Source organism: Phragmites australis, chromosome 15, assembly GCF_958298935.1.
Source record: "Phragmites australis chromosome 15, lpPhrAust1.1, whole genome shotgun sequence".
NCBI classification, from domain to species: domain Eukaryota; kingdom Viridiplantae; phylum Streptophyta; class Magnoliopsida; order Poales; family Poaceae; genus Phragmites; species Phragmites australis.
In genome coordinates, this window is record NC_084935.1 from 13674853 (window position 1) to 13691054 (window position 16202).

Here is a 16202-nt window from a genome sequence, read left to right on the forward strand (position 1 = left end):
TATAGCAACTCAATACTATGCATTGGGAGTAGTCTAATGCAACTACTTACTATCGAATATCTTCAGCTTTGGTCCATGATCCATTGATCGTGGTTTCAACAATTCTATAAGCAAAGATAGACCAATCACATTTTAAACGGTCGATCAACCGTGCCCGTTGGATACATATAGTATGGCTCCCCTTGTTTCTCTTTTTGAGAACCGCCCCGGTCTCTGCTTTTTCCCTTTTTTCCCTTTTCTTTAAGCCTCAACACTGGGGTCTTTTTTTATTCCTTGTTTCTTAATCCAGAAGCAAGTCTTCTCTCTTCTTCGCACAATGCCTCTCCTTGCTCCCTAGCCCCGCCAAGCCCTACATCTCTCACGTCCGGAGAGCAAGATTGTCGCTGCCGCCCGTCACTACCTCCAAGTTGGCTTCACCGTCGGCACCGTCCATCGCCCTCCTACCTGACCGCGGCATGCAACTTCGGACTAAGGGCTCGTTTCGTTTCAGCGCAAAACTAGCCTTGCCAGGGTTTGGCTACCTGACAAAATTTTGGTTGACCACTCGGCAAATATTGGCCAGAAAATGATTGGCTGATGGACAAAGAACTCTAGGCTAACTAAAATTTTGGTAACCATAGGGAATAACCATAGGGAACAATCCAAATGGTACCACATTCTTGGAATACAGATGGTACCACATTCTTAGGGCATAGCCAAGTTCGGCAAGATTGATTTGGGCACAAACCCTCCTTGCCCTATTAGCCAACTTAGGCATGTCTGCACGGCAGAAGAAGAAAAAAATGGTTCCATCCCAAAAGGGATTATTCGACGCTCTAAATATAATTGAATGTAGCGTCAGAGTCAGAGCCCAGTTGAAATATCATTATAACGGATTCATATCGGTATAGCACTAACACACCAAATCATACAGGAGAATAGGAGCAGATGCTACGGTCATCCAACAATGTTTGCTTGAGAATTTACATTGCTCTACTTAGAAGCACCTTAATAAAAGTTTGCTTGGGAATTTACATTGCACAAAGCAATACATTGATGAAGTTGATAATTTGCAATTCTCTCTCTACAGAAAACAAAAAAAAAAGTGGGAAAAAGTGAGTATTTCTGGTTCTCTATTCTCTTTACAATTGCTGCAGTACCCTCTCTAAGATGACTAGTCAGGTAGGTGGCACTAGAAACCAGATTAATAGCAACTGTATATAGTACACCTGAAAGAAAACTAGCATCAGGAGTTAGTCCGAAGCACGGATCTCCTGAGCTCAACGTAGCTCGTCCTCTGCTTGGAGTTTCTGAAGCGCTTTCTTTGCATAAATAGTGATTGCAGCAGTGGAAACTGCAGCAATTGAAAACCCAATCCCATTGTAGATGATCTGGTCCACTGACAAGAAAGACCCTTCGCTAGTTGCTACAGCCAAGTTTTGAAGAAGTTTCCCACTGTTCAAAAACAACAAATTTAATTTCCCCATTTGAGACTGGATAATGAACATGAGCCATGCATGAACACATGCAAATGGATACATAAATTATGGAGCTGCTAAATGTCACTACCGCAAGTACTTTGCTTTGCCACATGATGCTTCAGATACAGATCTAGTTCCCCTTAGGATCAGAAAAATACAGAATCAAGGTGGAAAATTAGGCTCCACACGCTCATGCAGTGGGCTGTAATGCCTGAAAATCTACAACCAGATTGCTTGCCATAGACTAGAAACTGATGATTGTACTGTCCAAAAGTCTACGGAACAAGATGCCTACCCTCAAAGACTAGAAACTAGTTGGCTGTGCTGCCAGAAGGATGTCTTGTTGTAATCTTGCTGGGTGCAGGCCAAAATTTCCAGTTTTTTAATCAAGGTGGAAGAACGGGATGGCATCCATATCATGATTCCAGTTTCATGCATGTAAGATTAAAAAAATATTTATGTTCAGACACATCATAAACAAAGCATTCCAGTGATAGAACAAGCAGCAAACTGACAAACCAAATAATTCCTGCCTTGTTGAACAGTAACTTGTAGAGAAAATTCCCTGTATGCTATTGGAGCTAGAACTTTTGCCTTATGTGCCATCCAAAATCTAGAGTTCCCTTGTGTACCACTTACTTTAATTTTGGGCTCCTCTTGGTGCCACTTCCGTCTGCTCCATTACTAAAAGTCACCGTTAGGCCTAGTTGGCTTGTCAGTCTAATGGAAAAATGGCCAAAGTGCCCTTAGCCGTTGTTTCCCTCTCCCATTTGTCTCCTCTATTCACTGCTCCCTCTCTCTCTCTCTCTCTCTCTCTCTCTCTCTCTCTCTCTCCATTATTTCTTCCCACAGAGCTCGCCTCTGCACACAGCTCCACAGCCTAGGCAAGCCGCGCTGCATCACCCTACCCTGTCCTCCACATCTCTCCCGAGCTACTCCTCGTCTTCCCGCGCGTCGAGCCGTCTCCTTCAACTCTGACCGTGAAGACCACTGCGCCGCCGGCTGAATCCGCCACGTCCCGACGAGATCCACCGCTACCGAGCCAAGAGAAGCCAGGCACAAGGTCGTTGGAGTTCTCGCGCGAAACCCGTGTGAATCCACCGCCTTCCAACCCGATTGAGATCTGTGCTGTTTTCTTCCATGGCTCTGGCGAGTCTCTTCGCCGCCTTGCCGTCGAACCGCTGCAGCAGCACACCTCCCGGTCATTCGAGCCCATGCTGAGCTTCGCGGGGTCACCCTCCCCTTTTGCACGCACCATTTTGGCCTCAGCCTGACATCGGTACAGACCACCGTGGGGTTCCAAGCGCTGCCACTTCGGGAGCATGCCGCCGGCCAATTTTTCTGGCCGAGCCCATTGGCCAATATCTACTCGGCTGAGTTCACACTTACACACTGAAGCTCGTGACGTCCTCAGTCGGCCAGAGCTGAGTCAAATGGATTTGACCAAATCCACAGGCCTTGGTCCCACTGACAGTCGCTGGGGGCTAGAAAGGCCTCAGTGGAAAAGGTTTCAGCAAGTTAATTTATTTGGTTAACCCAGAAAAAGAGATATGAATTATTTGTTCAACTACTAAACTGGCAGAAACTTGTAAAATGTGTAGCAAATTGAATATGGCTCATAAAAATGTGAATCCAATTTTGTTAGCCTTGTATTGTCCTGATCTACAGTTTAAAAATGCTAACACTCATGAAATATGTAATTTAATTTCTGCACTGAAATGTAACTTGAGTGCAATGGCAGGAAAGGGAACTAGCAAAAATTTGGTTCGTCCCATCTGGAGGGGCAACAACATTTTTTCAGCCTTCACTTCACAGTGGGATAACAGGCAACTGATGGGAGTGGCACATAAGGGATGAGAAATTAGATCCAGTGGCAGAGAAGGGAGCTCTAGATTTTGGATGGCACATAAGGCAAAAGTTCTAGCTCCAATGGCATACAAGGAATTTTCTCTAACTTATAATGCCATAAGAGTCAATATATGACGAAAAAAATGCTATCACAAAAAGGGAAACCAGATATAACATACTCTTAAGTTGCATCCAAATTGTTGCATATTGATCTTGTAAGTTATAGCCACACATGTTCACTAAAATGGCTACCAGGCGTGCTCCATGCAAAGGCGGAAATAAGACAATATGCACAACATCAAAAGAAACAAGGGCCATGAGAGGTGTACAGACCTGTATATTGCAAGGAATGTTTCATGTATGGTTCCAGCCATTGAACCAGCTATATATGGACAATATTTGACATTTGTAGCCACAGAAGCATAGTTAAAAACTATATATGGAAATGGAGAAATCCTGAGTAAAGCAACTGCCCTAAATTGATGGGACCAATCTCCTTCACCAGCAAGTCTAACAAAAGCTGCTTTCTTTGGCCACTTCTCCAACCATATCTGCAGAATAATTATCAATCAAATTTTCAGAAACAAGTAATTTGCTAATCAGCTACCATTTCTATTTGGATAAAACATGAGCAAGAAAAGATGGCGGTAAGAGACTCACATGTATCCTACAATGAAATGTAGAGCCTATAAAATATGGCAATGACATGCCTATGCTCATGGCTGCTGTAATTATCAAAAATCCATAACCATAACCAAAAGTCATCCCCGCAATCCACATGAAGGGTGAAGAAGGTAGCAATATGCTTGGGAATAAGGCGATTGTGCCGAAACATAATAGAGCAAGAGCTGGTCTGCTGAAAGTCGTTGACACCCAGCAAAGAATAGGTGCAACCACCTGTCAATGACAACAACATGGAGAACGAGGTCAGCAAGAAACCAAGAACAAAATTCCAGGGATATCAGGGCATCAAATGGTGCTGCAGAAATCAATGTATCATCAACCAATAGCATTATCAGATCATTCCAGTCAATTTACATTGTAGTGCAAGCACAAACACCAATGGAGCATCAGCCCATACCTAAAATATAAAAGCCAATCCCAGGCAATGACCGGCATTAACTGAAAATCATGGCTCACTGGCATAACAATTTTCTTCATGAGTTGTTTCATACTAGTGCAGTTTTTAATTTACTTATTAACAATTAGATCCTCATCCAATCCAGCCACCTCCAAAACCGACCTCCTAAGAAGCTATGTTAACATTCCATTCAATGATGAATTGAGGTCCTTGAACACGCTATCGTAATATAAGTGAGCCAGTAGCCAGATAGAACTTATAACACCAACCGCAGCTACTTCATCATTCAACAGAAATATAATGGCCAAAGAAAAACTTATAATATACTCATCCTGAACTTGCCCATGACAGGAGCATGCAAATAAATATGGAAAACTATTTTCTATCCAACAACTTCCCAGGAACAGCTTTGACAACAGAGTTTGCTTTCTAGTAATACCATCAAGTGGGTCCAGGGCCCAAATGCCAGCACAGGCTGTACTGGTTCTGGGTGCCCTTCATGTGGTGTTGTTTGTTGCAGGTATGCCTTCTCGGATCATGTGGGTTAATTTAATTATAGGTTATGGAAAAATTGTAACATGTTTTGTGCGCACAGATAAGATAAAAAGTTCAGAATGTTGATAGCCAAAATATCAAGAACCAGTTGAACTGTGAGATTATTCCTACCCACACCTTTCAGTGAAAGCAGCTATACAATTGAAACACCAATCGTCCTGACCCCACATATTGGGTCACTAGATACCAGTGAAAGGCACAAGTGGTGTTAAAACTTCGCCAATTGGCAAAGCATTTCTCCCTCTCCCGTATTCTAGTTGGAAATAATACTGAACCCGCAGCATCCACTCATTCAACAACGACATCCCCATTTGATCCAGCCATCTCCAAAACTAATTCCTCCATGAAATCAACTAATACTCTAAATTCTGCTACGAATTTTGAGATCCTGAAACGCTCAGCAACCTCATCCTCCAGCTGATATATGGGCAAAAAGGAAATCAATCATCTCACATATTCTTATTTCTCCTGAGCTAGCCACGAAAAAAGGACCATAACAATACAAATAAAACGATGAAACCAAGTATATATGCTTGTGTTTGTATAAGAACTTTGGTGCAAGAATATATAGCCACGAAAAAAGACCATAACAATACAAAAAGATCTTTCTATCAGAAACCAAAAATATCACCAGGTATCCAAACATACCTACACCAATCGCGTCACAAACGACGATTCTACGGAAAACGTGCGCAAAACAGAACAGAGAAAAGAAAGATCTCGCTTTTGCGACGAATTTCTGCGTCATCCGCGATGCAAGCAATCCCCTCGTAGGAGGAAGCAGAGGGGAGAGACGGGCGAAAAGCGCGCACCTTCTTAATGAAGAGCGGCCCCAGGAAGACGACGGCTGCGGCGCCGGCGCCGGCGAGTAAGATCCCGAGCACGGCGACCTTGGCCCACCACCGGATCGCGCGCCACCGCAGGCCCCTCGGGCACTCCGCCGCCTTCGCGCCCGCAGCGGCCTCCTCCTTGGCCGCCTCCACCTCCTCCGGGATCCTCACGTACTCGCCGCGCCTGCCATTGGCGGACCCCAGCGTGCCCATCGAACGCGATCAGGCGAGCATGCGCAGGGACACGGCCCCAAAATTTTCAGCCGAGAAGCCGCCGGATCGGCCGGGACCCGAGCGAATTCGGCTCGGATTGGGTGGATTCCGGCGAGCTCGGCGTGGTCGGGGAGCGCTAGGGTTTGGGTCCGGGAGGCCCGAGGCGTTTATGTGGAGGAGGAGGAGAGAGGCAACGGCATTGGAGCGGACTCGGAGAGGGGCGAGGCGGAGGAGGAAGGAATACCAATTTGTGTGAGAATTTTAATGGAGAGATTTTTCGGGTGGGAAATTGGGGAAAGGAGGGAGGATATTGTGGAATGACTTATTTGCCCTTGCGTTCTTGTATTTGTTGCTGCACGGTCTTCTTTTCGTTCGATTTTAACTCCCTCTTCACAAACGAGAATCGTTTCGACATCTGCACCATCTAATGTGCAGCTTTTACCACCACTTTCTGCTTTAATATATTTGTAGAATATAACATAATTGTAATATCATGCGACTACTTATTAGATAAATACTTGTATCATTTTTCAAATATTAGACCTCTTTACTCCAAAGAAGTTAATGACCAAAATTCTTTGATTCTTTGGTTGCAGACAACGCCAAACATCATTTATATGTTTTCCCTATAAATGAGTAGTGCTGAGGAGTTATTGTGCTGAGCTTATTCATTAGCGTTATGGAAGCTCTATATTTTGAAAACTACTAATGCTGTTATGTTCTTTTGTCACGTGTTTAGGTATTAATCTCGTATTTTAAGTTTGTGGGCTAGTTTTTATCTCATATTTAGTGTTGGTGCCATATGTTTTATTAAAAAAAGAGGTTGAACTTCCTCTTGTCAAATGAAAAGATACATAAAATCAAAGATGATTGTTGAGAAAAGTATGATAGTCAATACTAAAAGCTAACTACGGTATGGACAGGACAATGCCTATTTTTAGAATTCACACATGCGCCATTGATAATCACACTATCTTTGTTTGTGGGGAAAAATCCAAAATTAGACAACATACGCGACCGTATTTGCCGAAATAAATAATATGTCAACGTATTTATAATTTTAGCATCCGTATTCGGTATACCGTGTGCCGAATATAGCACTGTAGCCCATACTCGGCACACGGTGTGCCCAAAATGACACTGTAGCACCATATTCGGCACACGGTGTGTCGAAAATAGCACTGTAGCACCGTATTCAGCACACGGTGTGCCAAAATGGGCTACAGTGCCATGTGTCCAAAAATATTAAAATGTTTTTTACATATTCCATAATCCATGTGCAACCTATTTTAATTGGATCCACCGAAAAATCCTTTGTATATTTAAAACTAAAATTCTCCAAAAAAGACTACTTTTATAATTTGTAATAATTGTTAGTGTCTCAAATAAATTCCAATCAATCTAGAAAAATTCACTAATATTCTTCTTATATGATGGACTAATTTCTAAAATTATTTTCATCCCTAGTTTATATGATGAAAAAGTGAGTTCCTTTGTAATGCTTCATTTACATGAAATGATAAAAATGCATATAAATAAAGTATTACAAAGGAACTCACTTTTTCATCATATAAAATAGGGCTGAAAATAATTTTAGAAATTATTCTATCACATAAGAAGAATATTAGTGATTTTTTCTAGATTTTTGGGAATTTATTTGAGACACTAAAAATTAGTACAAGTTATAAATGTAGTCTTTTTTGGAGAATTTTAATTTTAAATATACAAAGGATTTTTCAGTGAATCTAATTAAAATAGGTTGCACATAGATTATGAAACACGTAAAAAACATTTTAATATTTTTGGAGTAACAGAAGAACACCGTTTTGAAAAAGCGGAAAACAAAATTCAAACGCACTGCTGTTACTGTTCATGCACGGTATTGTTCATTTTCGGAGTATGGTGTGTGAAAATGGCACTGTAGGCCATTTTCGGTACACCATGTGTCGAATACGGTGCTACAGTGTCATTTTCGGCACACCGTGTGCCGAATACGATGCTACAGTGCCATTTTCGGCACACCACCGTGTTGTTTAATTTTGGATTTTTGCCGTTTGTGGTGTGAGTGTTGCATTAATCCATGACCATCATGATGTCCTTTCTTCGCAGCAACAGTATTTTACCATCGTGATGTTCATGTGTTTTTTTTACCTCAAGAAATATAAGGCCCTGGAATTCTTGTTTCACACAAGAAAAAAATTGTCAGATAAGCCGAAGCAGGAAAAGGATTGTCAAGAACGGGACATGGCAGCGGGCGGAGTAAAAGCAAGCAAGAGGGGTATGGACGTAATTTCGTAGTGACACGGAAGGCATCCATGAACCGTCGAGCAGCGGTGCTCGTAACGTCGGGCGTCCGAGACCGGACTCGCTCCAGTCCACCAAGGTCGCGACACGCGGCACCGGTCCAGCCGAGAAGACAACCCCCGCGCCCGTCCCCACCGCGTCAGCGACCGTGCGGCATCGCGTTGCGTGTGGTTTCAGAGACGGGCGCGGGTGGTCGGCCGAAAGCGACGGCTGACGCGCCACCCGGTGGGTCGCGGAGCACGATCCGCATCCAATGGCAGCTCCTTTTGGAGCTGAGCTCACGTTGTCTGACAAGCGGGCCCGCGTGTGGGTCCCTTCGTGTCAGTTGGCGGCGCCGGATCGTCCCTGGGTTTCAGACGCTCCTTTTGCCGTTTGCTCCGCCCCGGGCAGCGACACGCCAGAAAGATAAAAAAGAGTATAGATTATGCCGTTTCTCGCTCGTGAGCAGAGGAAGTGCCACCCGGTTTTGACCTAGTTTTGGCTCTTAGCTTTATTTTAGATCTTATATTTGTAAATTAAAATAAAATAGTTTAAGTTTTTATTTTTAAAATAAAATAAAAATAAAATGACTAACTCAAACACTTTTAGTGTACCTATAACTTCAGTTTCAAAAATTTCTGAAGCTAAAAAATACCTAACTCTAAAATTTAGCGATCAAACCCACTTGCGGCTGATGATCAAGTGTAGCGTATGCCGTTTCTCATCGTAGAAGTCAGCACGACATGGCAATTCCTTGCTACTGTAATGTTTTCTCTTCTCCCTCTTTAGTGAGTAGTAGTCGTATCTATGCTACTTAAAACATTCTAAGTTGGTGGTTATGGTGTGCCTCGCATCACCCCCAATTGGCCCATGTACTTTGACTTATTTACTCGCTCTGCCATAAGGTATAAAGTATTCCAAACTCTTCCCCAATTGCCACCCGAACGGGCATGCTCGACACCCACCGTATGCCGCTTCCCTGTCTTCTCCAATCACATCTTTGAGTCAACGTTGCCCGGCCATCGTCCCATCCTTGCCACCCACCTTCGGATTAAAAAAAAAAACTCGTCAGTGTAGCCTCTTGTCCTCGCCACTAGCATGTGGACTTGACTGAACTCACCGTCATCACCTCTCTTGTGTTTGCATACTACTTGCCGGACTCGCCGTCTCCTCCCCTCGGGTGAGGGCCCCTTCGCTGCCACCTTCCCTGTACTCGTCCGTGCACATCAGGAGGGAAGAAAAATACCATTATTCAAGTTGGTGCCACGAAGTAAGCCCCTCCGACGCACCACTCCACATGGCCACGCCCTCACATGACTCCACATGCGCTAAACTTGACTCCATGTGCCACCGCCCAGGAGCCAATCACCTGCCACCTTGGTACCTTAACACCTCCCCCTGTGACTGCCACTGTCGTAACGATCTATGTCACTATCACACCTCCTCCAAGCGCAACCACTCATCCATGGTGCAAGATCGGGATCCCTTGTCTCGGCCTAGATAGGAACTGGAGGTTTAGACTTCAATAGTTCAAAACATTCAGAGTTCACCAAATTCAGGTGGAGGTCTAAGAAGCATAGAAAGAAGATTAGTGTTGGAACAAACTCGTCGTCGTTATTGTGCCATTTCATTTGTTGTTCCTTTTCTATTTTCCACAAGTTGTTATCGAACTAACCTATTATTTACTTTCACTTCAGTTAAACTGATTCTACTGTAATTTGTCGAACGGGTAGTATGTAACCCAGTGGGAGAAGGAAGAAGCAAGTCGCATCAAAATATTAATCTCTTAATCTAGCTTAGCTATAGATTGGATCATTCTCTTGGTGATCTCATTTTGTTCTATCAAAATCGCTTCCAAAATTTACCCCAAATTGTATCTTGTATTAGCAGGATCTAACAAGGGTACTAGAGCTTCACACTCCTTGGATCAGTTCGGTGGAAATCTAGATTGAGGTGAGGGTTGAATGATAGTGTTCGTGTGTAAAGCCCCTGAGCCAAGAGGTCAGATCTTGCCACGGTTGTGACGGTGGAGAAGTTGGATTCAGACTTAGGTTTCACGATGACTTCATGAGTAAAAGCTCCTCGGTCGATCTCCAATTTTAGGTGACAGATTAATACAGATCTAAGTTACAGAAGGCTTGAGGGTTTAGAGCTCCTGCAGGCTTGAATGACTTCAATGGATGAAAGACCCTTGATGTCGCCTAGAGGGGGGAGGTGAATAAGTGTTTATATGAAATTTTAAACTTGCAGTGAAAATTAGTAAAACCGGAAGTTCCGACCTGATACTGGAAGTTCCGACCTTAATCGGAAGTTCTGGGTTCAACTCGGATATTCCTATGACAGAGAGAAAAACTTAAGTTTAATCACCCTTACTCAGTTCTAGTACTTGTAATGTATATCCATGAGTTCACAAGGAAGCTACCTACCTATGCAACTGATCTATTTCAACTAGAGCTTCACTAATATAGAGATCGACTGAGTATAAGATGAAGTGAATAAGAAGGAACAAGTGCTCAAAAAGTCAAACCAAGTGACGGAGACAACGATTTGTTTATCAAAGTTCGGACCCCTCTAATGAAGTTCCTACATCTCCATTGAGGGGCTCCAAATAGCCGGGTCTCTCTCAACCCTTTGTCTCACTAAGCAACCACAAAGATCGAGCTAGGTTGTCACTATGTGATTTCTTCCCATTTGGAGGCAAAATCGCGGCCTTCACAAACTTTCTTACGGCACACCACAAGCTTGGGTTCTCACAAGCAACGTCTAGCAGTCAATGAGCTCTAAGCTCCAAGAGTAAAAAATCCAGCGATCAATCGACTTGCTCACAAACTCAAGTGCTCAAGATGGGAATTATGCTCACTTAATCTCTTGTTCTCACAACTCAACCCACAAATCTTTGCAAATCTAAAGCTAAAGGAAGGTGGGAGTGAGTGTTTTTTTTTCTCTAAAGGTTGTCTCTTTCGTGCAAAAGTAACAACTCCCTCAAAAGGGGTGAGGGGGTACATATACCAAATCCCTAAAAACTAGCCGTTACAAAGTATTCTGGCATAACCCGTAACTTTCGGGTCCTAAATCGGAACTCCATGTCTTCTTGATTCTTCATGTGATTGATGTAAATCACTCATAGCTTCCCATGGCCTCGCGTGGTCCATTAGCGCAAAGTCTTCACTCGCCCTTCACCATCGTATTAGTCTTTCGGTGCCAAGCTCTCTACTTGCCCTTCACCACTGGATGGTCCATCGCAGGTGAGTAATGATTGCCCTTCACTATCTTGTCATAGAAAGCCATTTTGTATCCGACATCATCAATCTATTCACTTTGTCATTTTAATCAATAAGATTCCATATTCTTCCATGTCATCAATTGTCTTCGTAAACATCCAACATGACTATCAATTCTTTATATGTTCCTTGAACTCATTTGTCCCTTGATTTTGTTTGTCGTCAATCACTCAAGTATTCTCTAGATGGGATTATCCTTTGTTCATATACCCATTGAGCGCATTAGTCCTTTGCTTCTTTGTCATTGATCATCCAAGTATTCTTTCATGGGATTATCACCTGCTCATAAACTCATTGAACGCATTAGTCCCTTAATCGTTTGTCATTAATCATCCAAAACTTAAATAGGGGTCTAAATGCACTTTCAATCTCCCTCTTTTGGTGATTGATGACAACACGATTAAAGCTTACAAATGATTTTATAAATAAAGGTTTTGAATCCTAAGATATATTGTGAGCTCTCCCTAAATGTGTGCATTGGATAAAATCTGATTTTGAGATCAAATGCACATATTAAAGAAAAGTTTTGTGAGAGTTCCCCCTGTATCTTAGCATTCGTGGGGTGCAACAAGTGTGAGTGTAAACAAATGAAATATGATGCATATGACAGGCATTTCACTAAAAAAATAAAGAATTGTTTTGTCGACTTTGGAACTTCGAAGAAAACCAGAACTTTCAGAACAAACCGGAACTTCCGATTTACACAACACAGAACACAAAAATATTGCATCACACAAGTCTCACACTAATCATAAAACAAACTTAGGTTCTTACAAGAATTTAACCAAGTTCTAGCATACCACATGACACTCATTACATTAAGTTATCAAGTCCAACATCACAAAGATAGATAGATACAAGACGAGGTGCTGCATTCAGCAGAAACTGGAACTTCCGGTTTCCAACCGGATGTTACGAGCATTCCAGAACAGACTGCAGACAATAACATTTGAAGCTTTTCTCTCCCCCTTTGTCATCAATAAAGATATAGGCATGTAGAAATCACTCGCTGTCCTCATCATCCTCTCATTCTTCTTCTCTATTGCCTTCCTCACTCTCAGTCTCTTCTTCATCGACAAAGTATTTGAGGCCATAAGATGGAGTAGGGGCAGTGGTAGCAGCAGTAGCAAAAGAAGAACCACCAGTAGCAGCGAGCTTGGGCCTCATCATACCAAGGCCATGGATCCTCAAATACCTTAGGCTCACTCTCCTCCACTTTAGAGCCATCCAGAGAATAAGGGGGTTGAATGTCAAGGTGACAATGAATCTCTTTGGGCCTCCTCGTGTTTTTCTTCCTTGCCTCCCTATCCTTTTATTGTTTGACAGCAATGGACTTGCTAATTCCAAATATTGATTTGAGGGCCGATCGTAGAGAGGAAGATGATGATCGGAGTGGAGAAGAGTGTCAAAAGTCCCCTCATTGGCCTCTAGTGGACACACCCCTAGAAAAGACCCGAGAACTTGTCCTTGCTGCCCTAGGTGCTGCACTTGGGGCTTGAGAAGCACCCAGAATGAGTCGAATCCTTAGAGGTTCATATTTCACATTATTCTCAAACACTTTCTCAACAACCCTCTCAATCATAAGCATGAGGATCTTCTTCCCTTTCTTCCCTCACTTGAACTGATTTGTTTCTATAGTCGATTTTCTCCCTTTCATACTCACAAGGGAAAGGAGCATGTAACCTCAAACCATGCATAATAGGGTGTTTTGGTTGTTGTTCCTCCTCCTCCTACTCTTCTTCCTCTTGATCATGGGAGCTAGAAGCCACACCCTTTCCTTTGTCCCTACTCCTCCTTGGTGGCAAAGTGCCACTTCTCTCCACATATGTTGTTTAAGCCGCTTGAGAGGGCTCATCAATCCTTATTCCATCACTTGGTGCTCTCCTCTTTGCCACTAATTGCCTCGTATGCCTAGGAGGTTCATCCTCGTTAGGAGGTGACTCCATTGATGCAAGATGTTGTGGAGGTGCTTCGACTTATGAACCATGTCTAGCCTTTGTTTTCCTTTACCTTTCAATATCCCTTTGATATTCATGGCGAACATTAAACCTCTCCTGAGCCATCTCAACTGCCCCTGTGATAGATAGTGATGTCATGTTTGAGATATGGAATTGATTGGGTAGGAATTGGATTCAATTTTATGACTTTAGGGTGCTTTCTGGAAACTTTAGAAGTTCTAGTCTTGAACACCAAAAGTTCCAAACCAAACCGGAACTTTTGGATTCAAATTGGAACTTACGATTTTCACAGATGTAACCCTAGAGTCATAAATCAAGAGATTTAACCAATGAAATTGAATGGCATCAAAGGCATAGAGTCTATAACATATAAGGAGATGATTCACCGAAGAGATTTGATTCCAAAGCTCTAGGCAAAGAGATTGGGAGATCATTGGGTACCTTTTGAAAGGAAATGAAGAACTCGGTCGATCCAAAGGTTGGATTCGGAGTATCCAGCCATGGTGGAGGAGAATCCGAAGAAGAAGCGAAAATTTTGACGGTGGGAGATCGAAATCGCCATGGGGGTCACCATCGGTGGGAGGAGTGTTGGAAGTGAGAGGTGTGAATGAGGTAGAATGAAGGGGTATCCTCTCACGGGTAGGGTTAAAAATCCGACTGACACCGGAACTTCCGATATTAACTAGAACATCCAAAGACTGGAACCTCTGGTTAAAATTGGAAGATCCGAAATAGCTAGAGAGAAGAATAGATGTTTAAGATAAGAATTGATCTTGAGATTTGATTTGGAATTTTTGAGATATTGATCTTTTGGACATGAGAAAGTTTCTCTACTTGTGATCAGCGAACAATCAATCAAACAAAACAATGATCACAAGTGGATCAACATGATAAAAAAGATCAAGAACCAAATGTTTTCTTAAAAACACACTAGTTTTGTTAAAACCTCTTCTTTCAAAATTCTATCCTATCACAAACAATCAGCATGCAACAAATCAATCTTTGGTTTGAGGACTTAGAATATTTAGCTTAGATCTCCACTTTTGTGGCATTCTGATTGACACATAAGAGAAGGACTTTATTCAAGTCATAGCCACACTTTAAGGCATGAACCAAATATCTAGAAACACTTTAACCAAACACCCAAAAGAAACACTTTTGGAGTAGCTTGAAATTTTGCATACACATGCACTCACTAGCATGCTAAGGCCTAGATGCACAAAGGTAACACAAAGATCTAGTTTTGGAATGATATACCTTTTTCATCCACCATCTTGCCATGTTCGTTTAGGTGAAGACATCTCTTAGCTTGCACGAGATTGTGATAGGTTTTGAATTCTCCATGCCAACTTTCCTTAACATCCTTGAGGATGTTCATTTCACCAAGAGACTAAATACAAATTTCACTCGAAGAAAGATTAGTCTCAAACCACAAAACATAAGATAAGCCCCATCTAAATATGTGCATTCAAGTACTTGAATTACTTGTAACATGCACTCGAAGAATCTAGAGGAGTTTACCCTGTATTTTGAGTTAAGGCACAAAAGGAATTTACAAAGAAAATACTTGTGCGAATAGACTTACAATTATGAAATCATGTAGATTACCACAAGATGTGAATTATAGCTTGGCAATCTACTATGTGAGGAGCTTTATTGGGTATAAGCCCCTATGTATTTGAATGAAGGGTGCCTCTATTTGACTTGAGCTTGATTCGTCACACTTGGCTTCATTAGCTTTGTTGATTACTTATATCCTCATATATGCACCAAGTCTTTGAATCCTTAAAATTGATCTCTACTTCCATGTCCCATCTTCTTCAATCAATTTCTCACAAATTTGAATGGACTTGGAAGTTTACCAACTTGACGTGCTTGATTTGAAGTCCATAAAGGAAGCTCAATTTATCCATCTTGCTTGTAGTGGAAAATCCATTGGATTTTCACCAAGTTTAGCTTGGTCTTTCCATAGGAGAGGGTTGCACTTCATTTCTTGTGATGTGATTGAGTTTATCTTCCATAAACATCACCAAGTCTGGATCCTCTAGTGCTTCTTTTACCTTATATAGCTCACAAAAAAGGTAAAATTCGCAAAGAAATTGTAACTAGAGGCTTTAGCAATTACCATCCATCTTTTAAATATCTCCCTGAACATCATTGACGGAATAGTGTCTTGGACACTTGATGAGCTCTTGAACGAAGCACTTGTGGTGGATGTCCAATTTTAACTTCTTCTTTCATCTTAATATACCTCCAACCTTCAGCACATATCAGATTATCCAATTTAGCTCGGAATGACTGGTTATAAAGACCGAAACTTCTGGATAATATCGGAACCTCCAAATTATCCAGAGAAGATAAGATGCTTGGGTGGTTTCTTGAGTCTTGATCTTTGCTTGATATTTTTCTTAATGATAACCACCAAGCATTCATTGCCTATATCATTCACAAGACTTTGCTATGCTAGAGTGCCATTAAACGTATCACTTTATAAAAATATAGAAATTTAAGAAAAACTACCTAGCCAACTTCAAGTGTTCACAATCATCGAAAAGATTGTGAACGACTCACACCTACACAAGGTTAAGGAGGCTAGATATTTCAAAGTAGTTACTTGTTACTGAGATGTCATTGGTTCTTGATGTTGGAATAATAATCTTCATACTTGGCGTCATTTCCACAAATGATGAGAA

The 16202-nt window shown here is 42.0% G+C and overlaps 1 protein-coding gene across 2 annotated transcripts; it reads right to left on the reverse strand.

The window, feature by feature from the left end:
- Positions 1 to 908: 908 nt before the first annotated feature.
- LOC133892491 (uncharacterized) lies at positions 909 to 6257 on the reverse strand. Of its 2 annotated transcripts, XR_009904382.1 has the most exons (5): positions 5757 to 6257; positions 3969 to 4205; positions 3642 to 3859; positions 2100 to 2944; positions 1295 to 1434 (listed from the first exon to the last, which is right to left on the reverse strand). XR_009904382.1 is itself a non-coding variant. In XM_062333308.1 (4 exons), exons 1-4 carry the CDS (start codon positions 5985 to 5987, stop codon positions 1260 to 1262), a joined length of 861 nt encoding a protein of 286 aa, XP_062189292.1. In that variant the 5' UTR covers positions 5988 to 6256; the 3' UTR covers positions 909 to 1259. The 2 variants fall into 2 exon arrangements, 1 of the variants encoding a protein (XP_062189292.1); XM_062333308.1 differs by lacking the exon at positions 2100 to 2944 and having other exon boundaries at positions 909 to 1434; positions 5757 to 6256.
- Positions 6258 to 16202: the final 9945 nt, after the last annotated feature.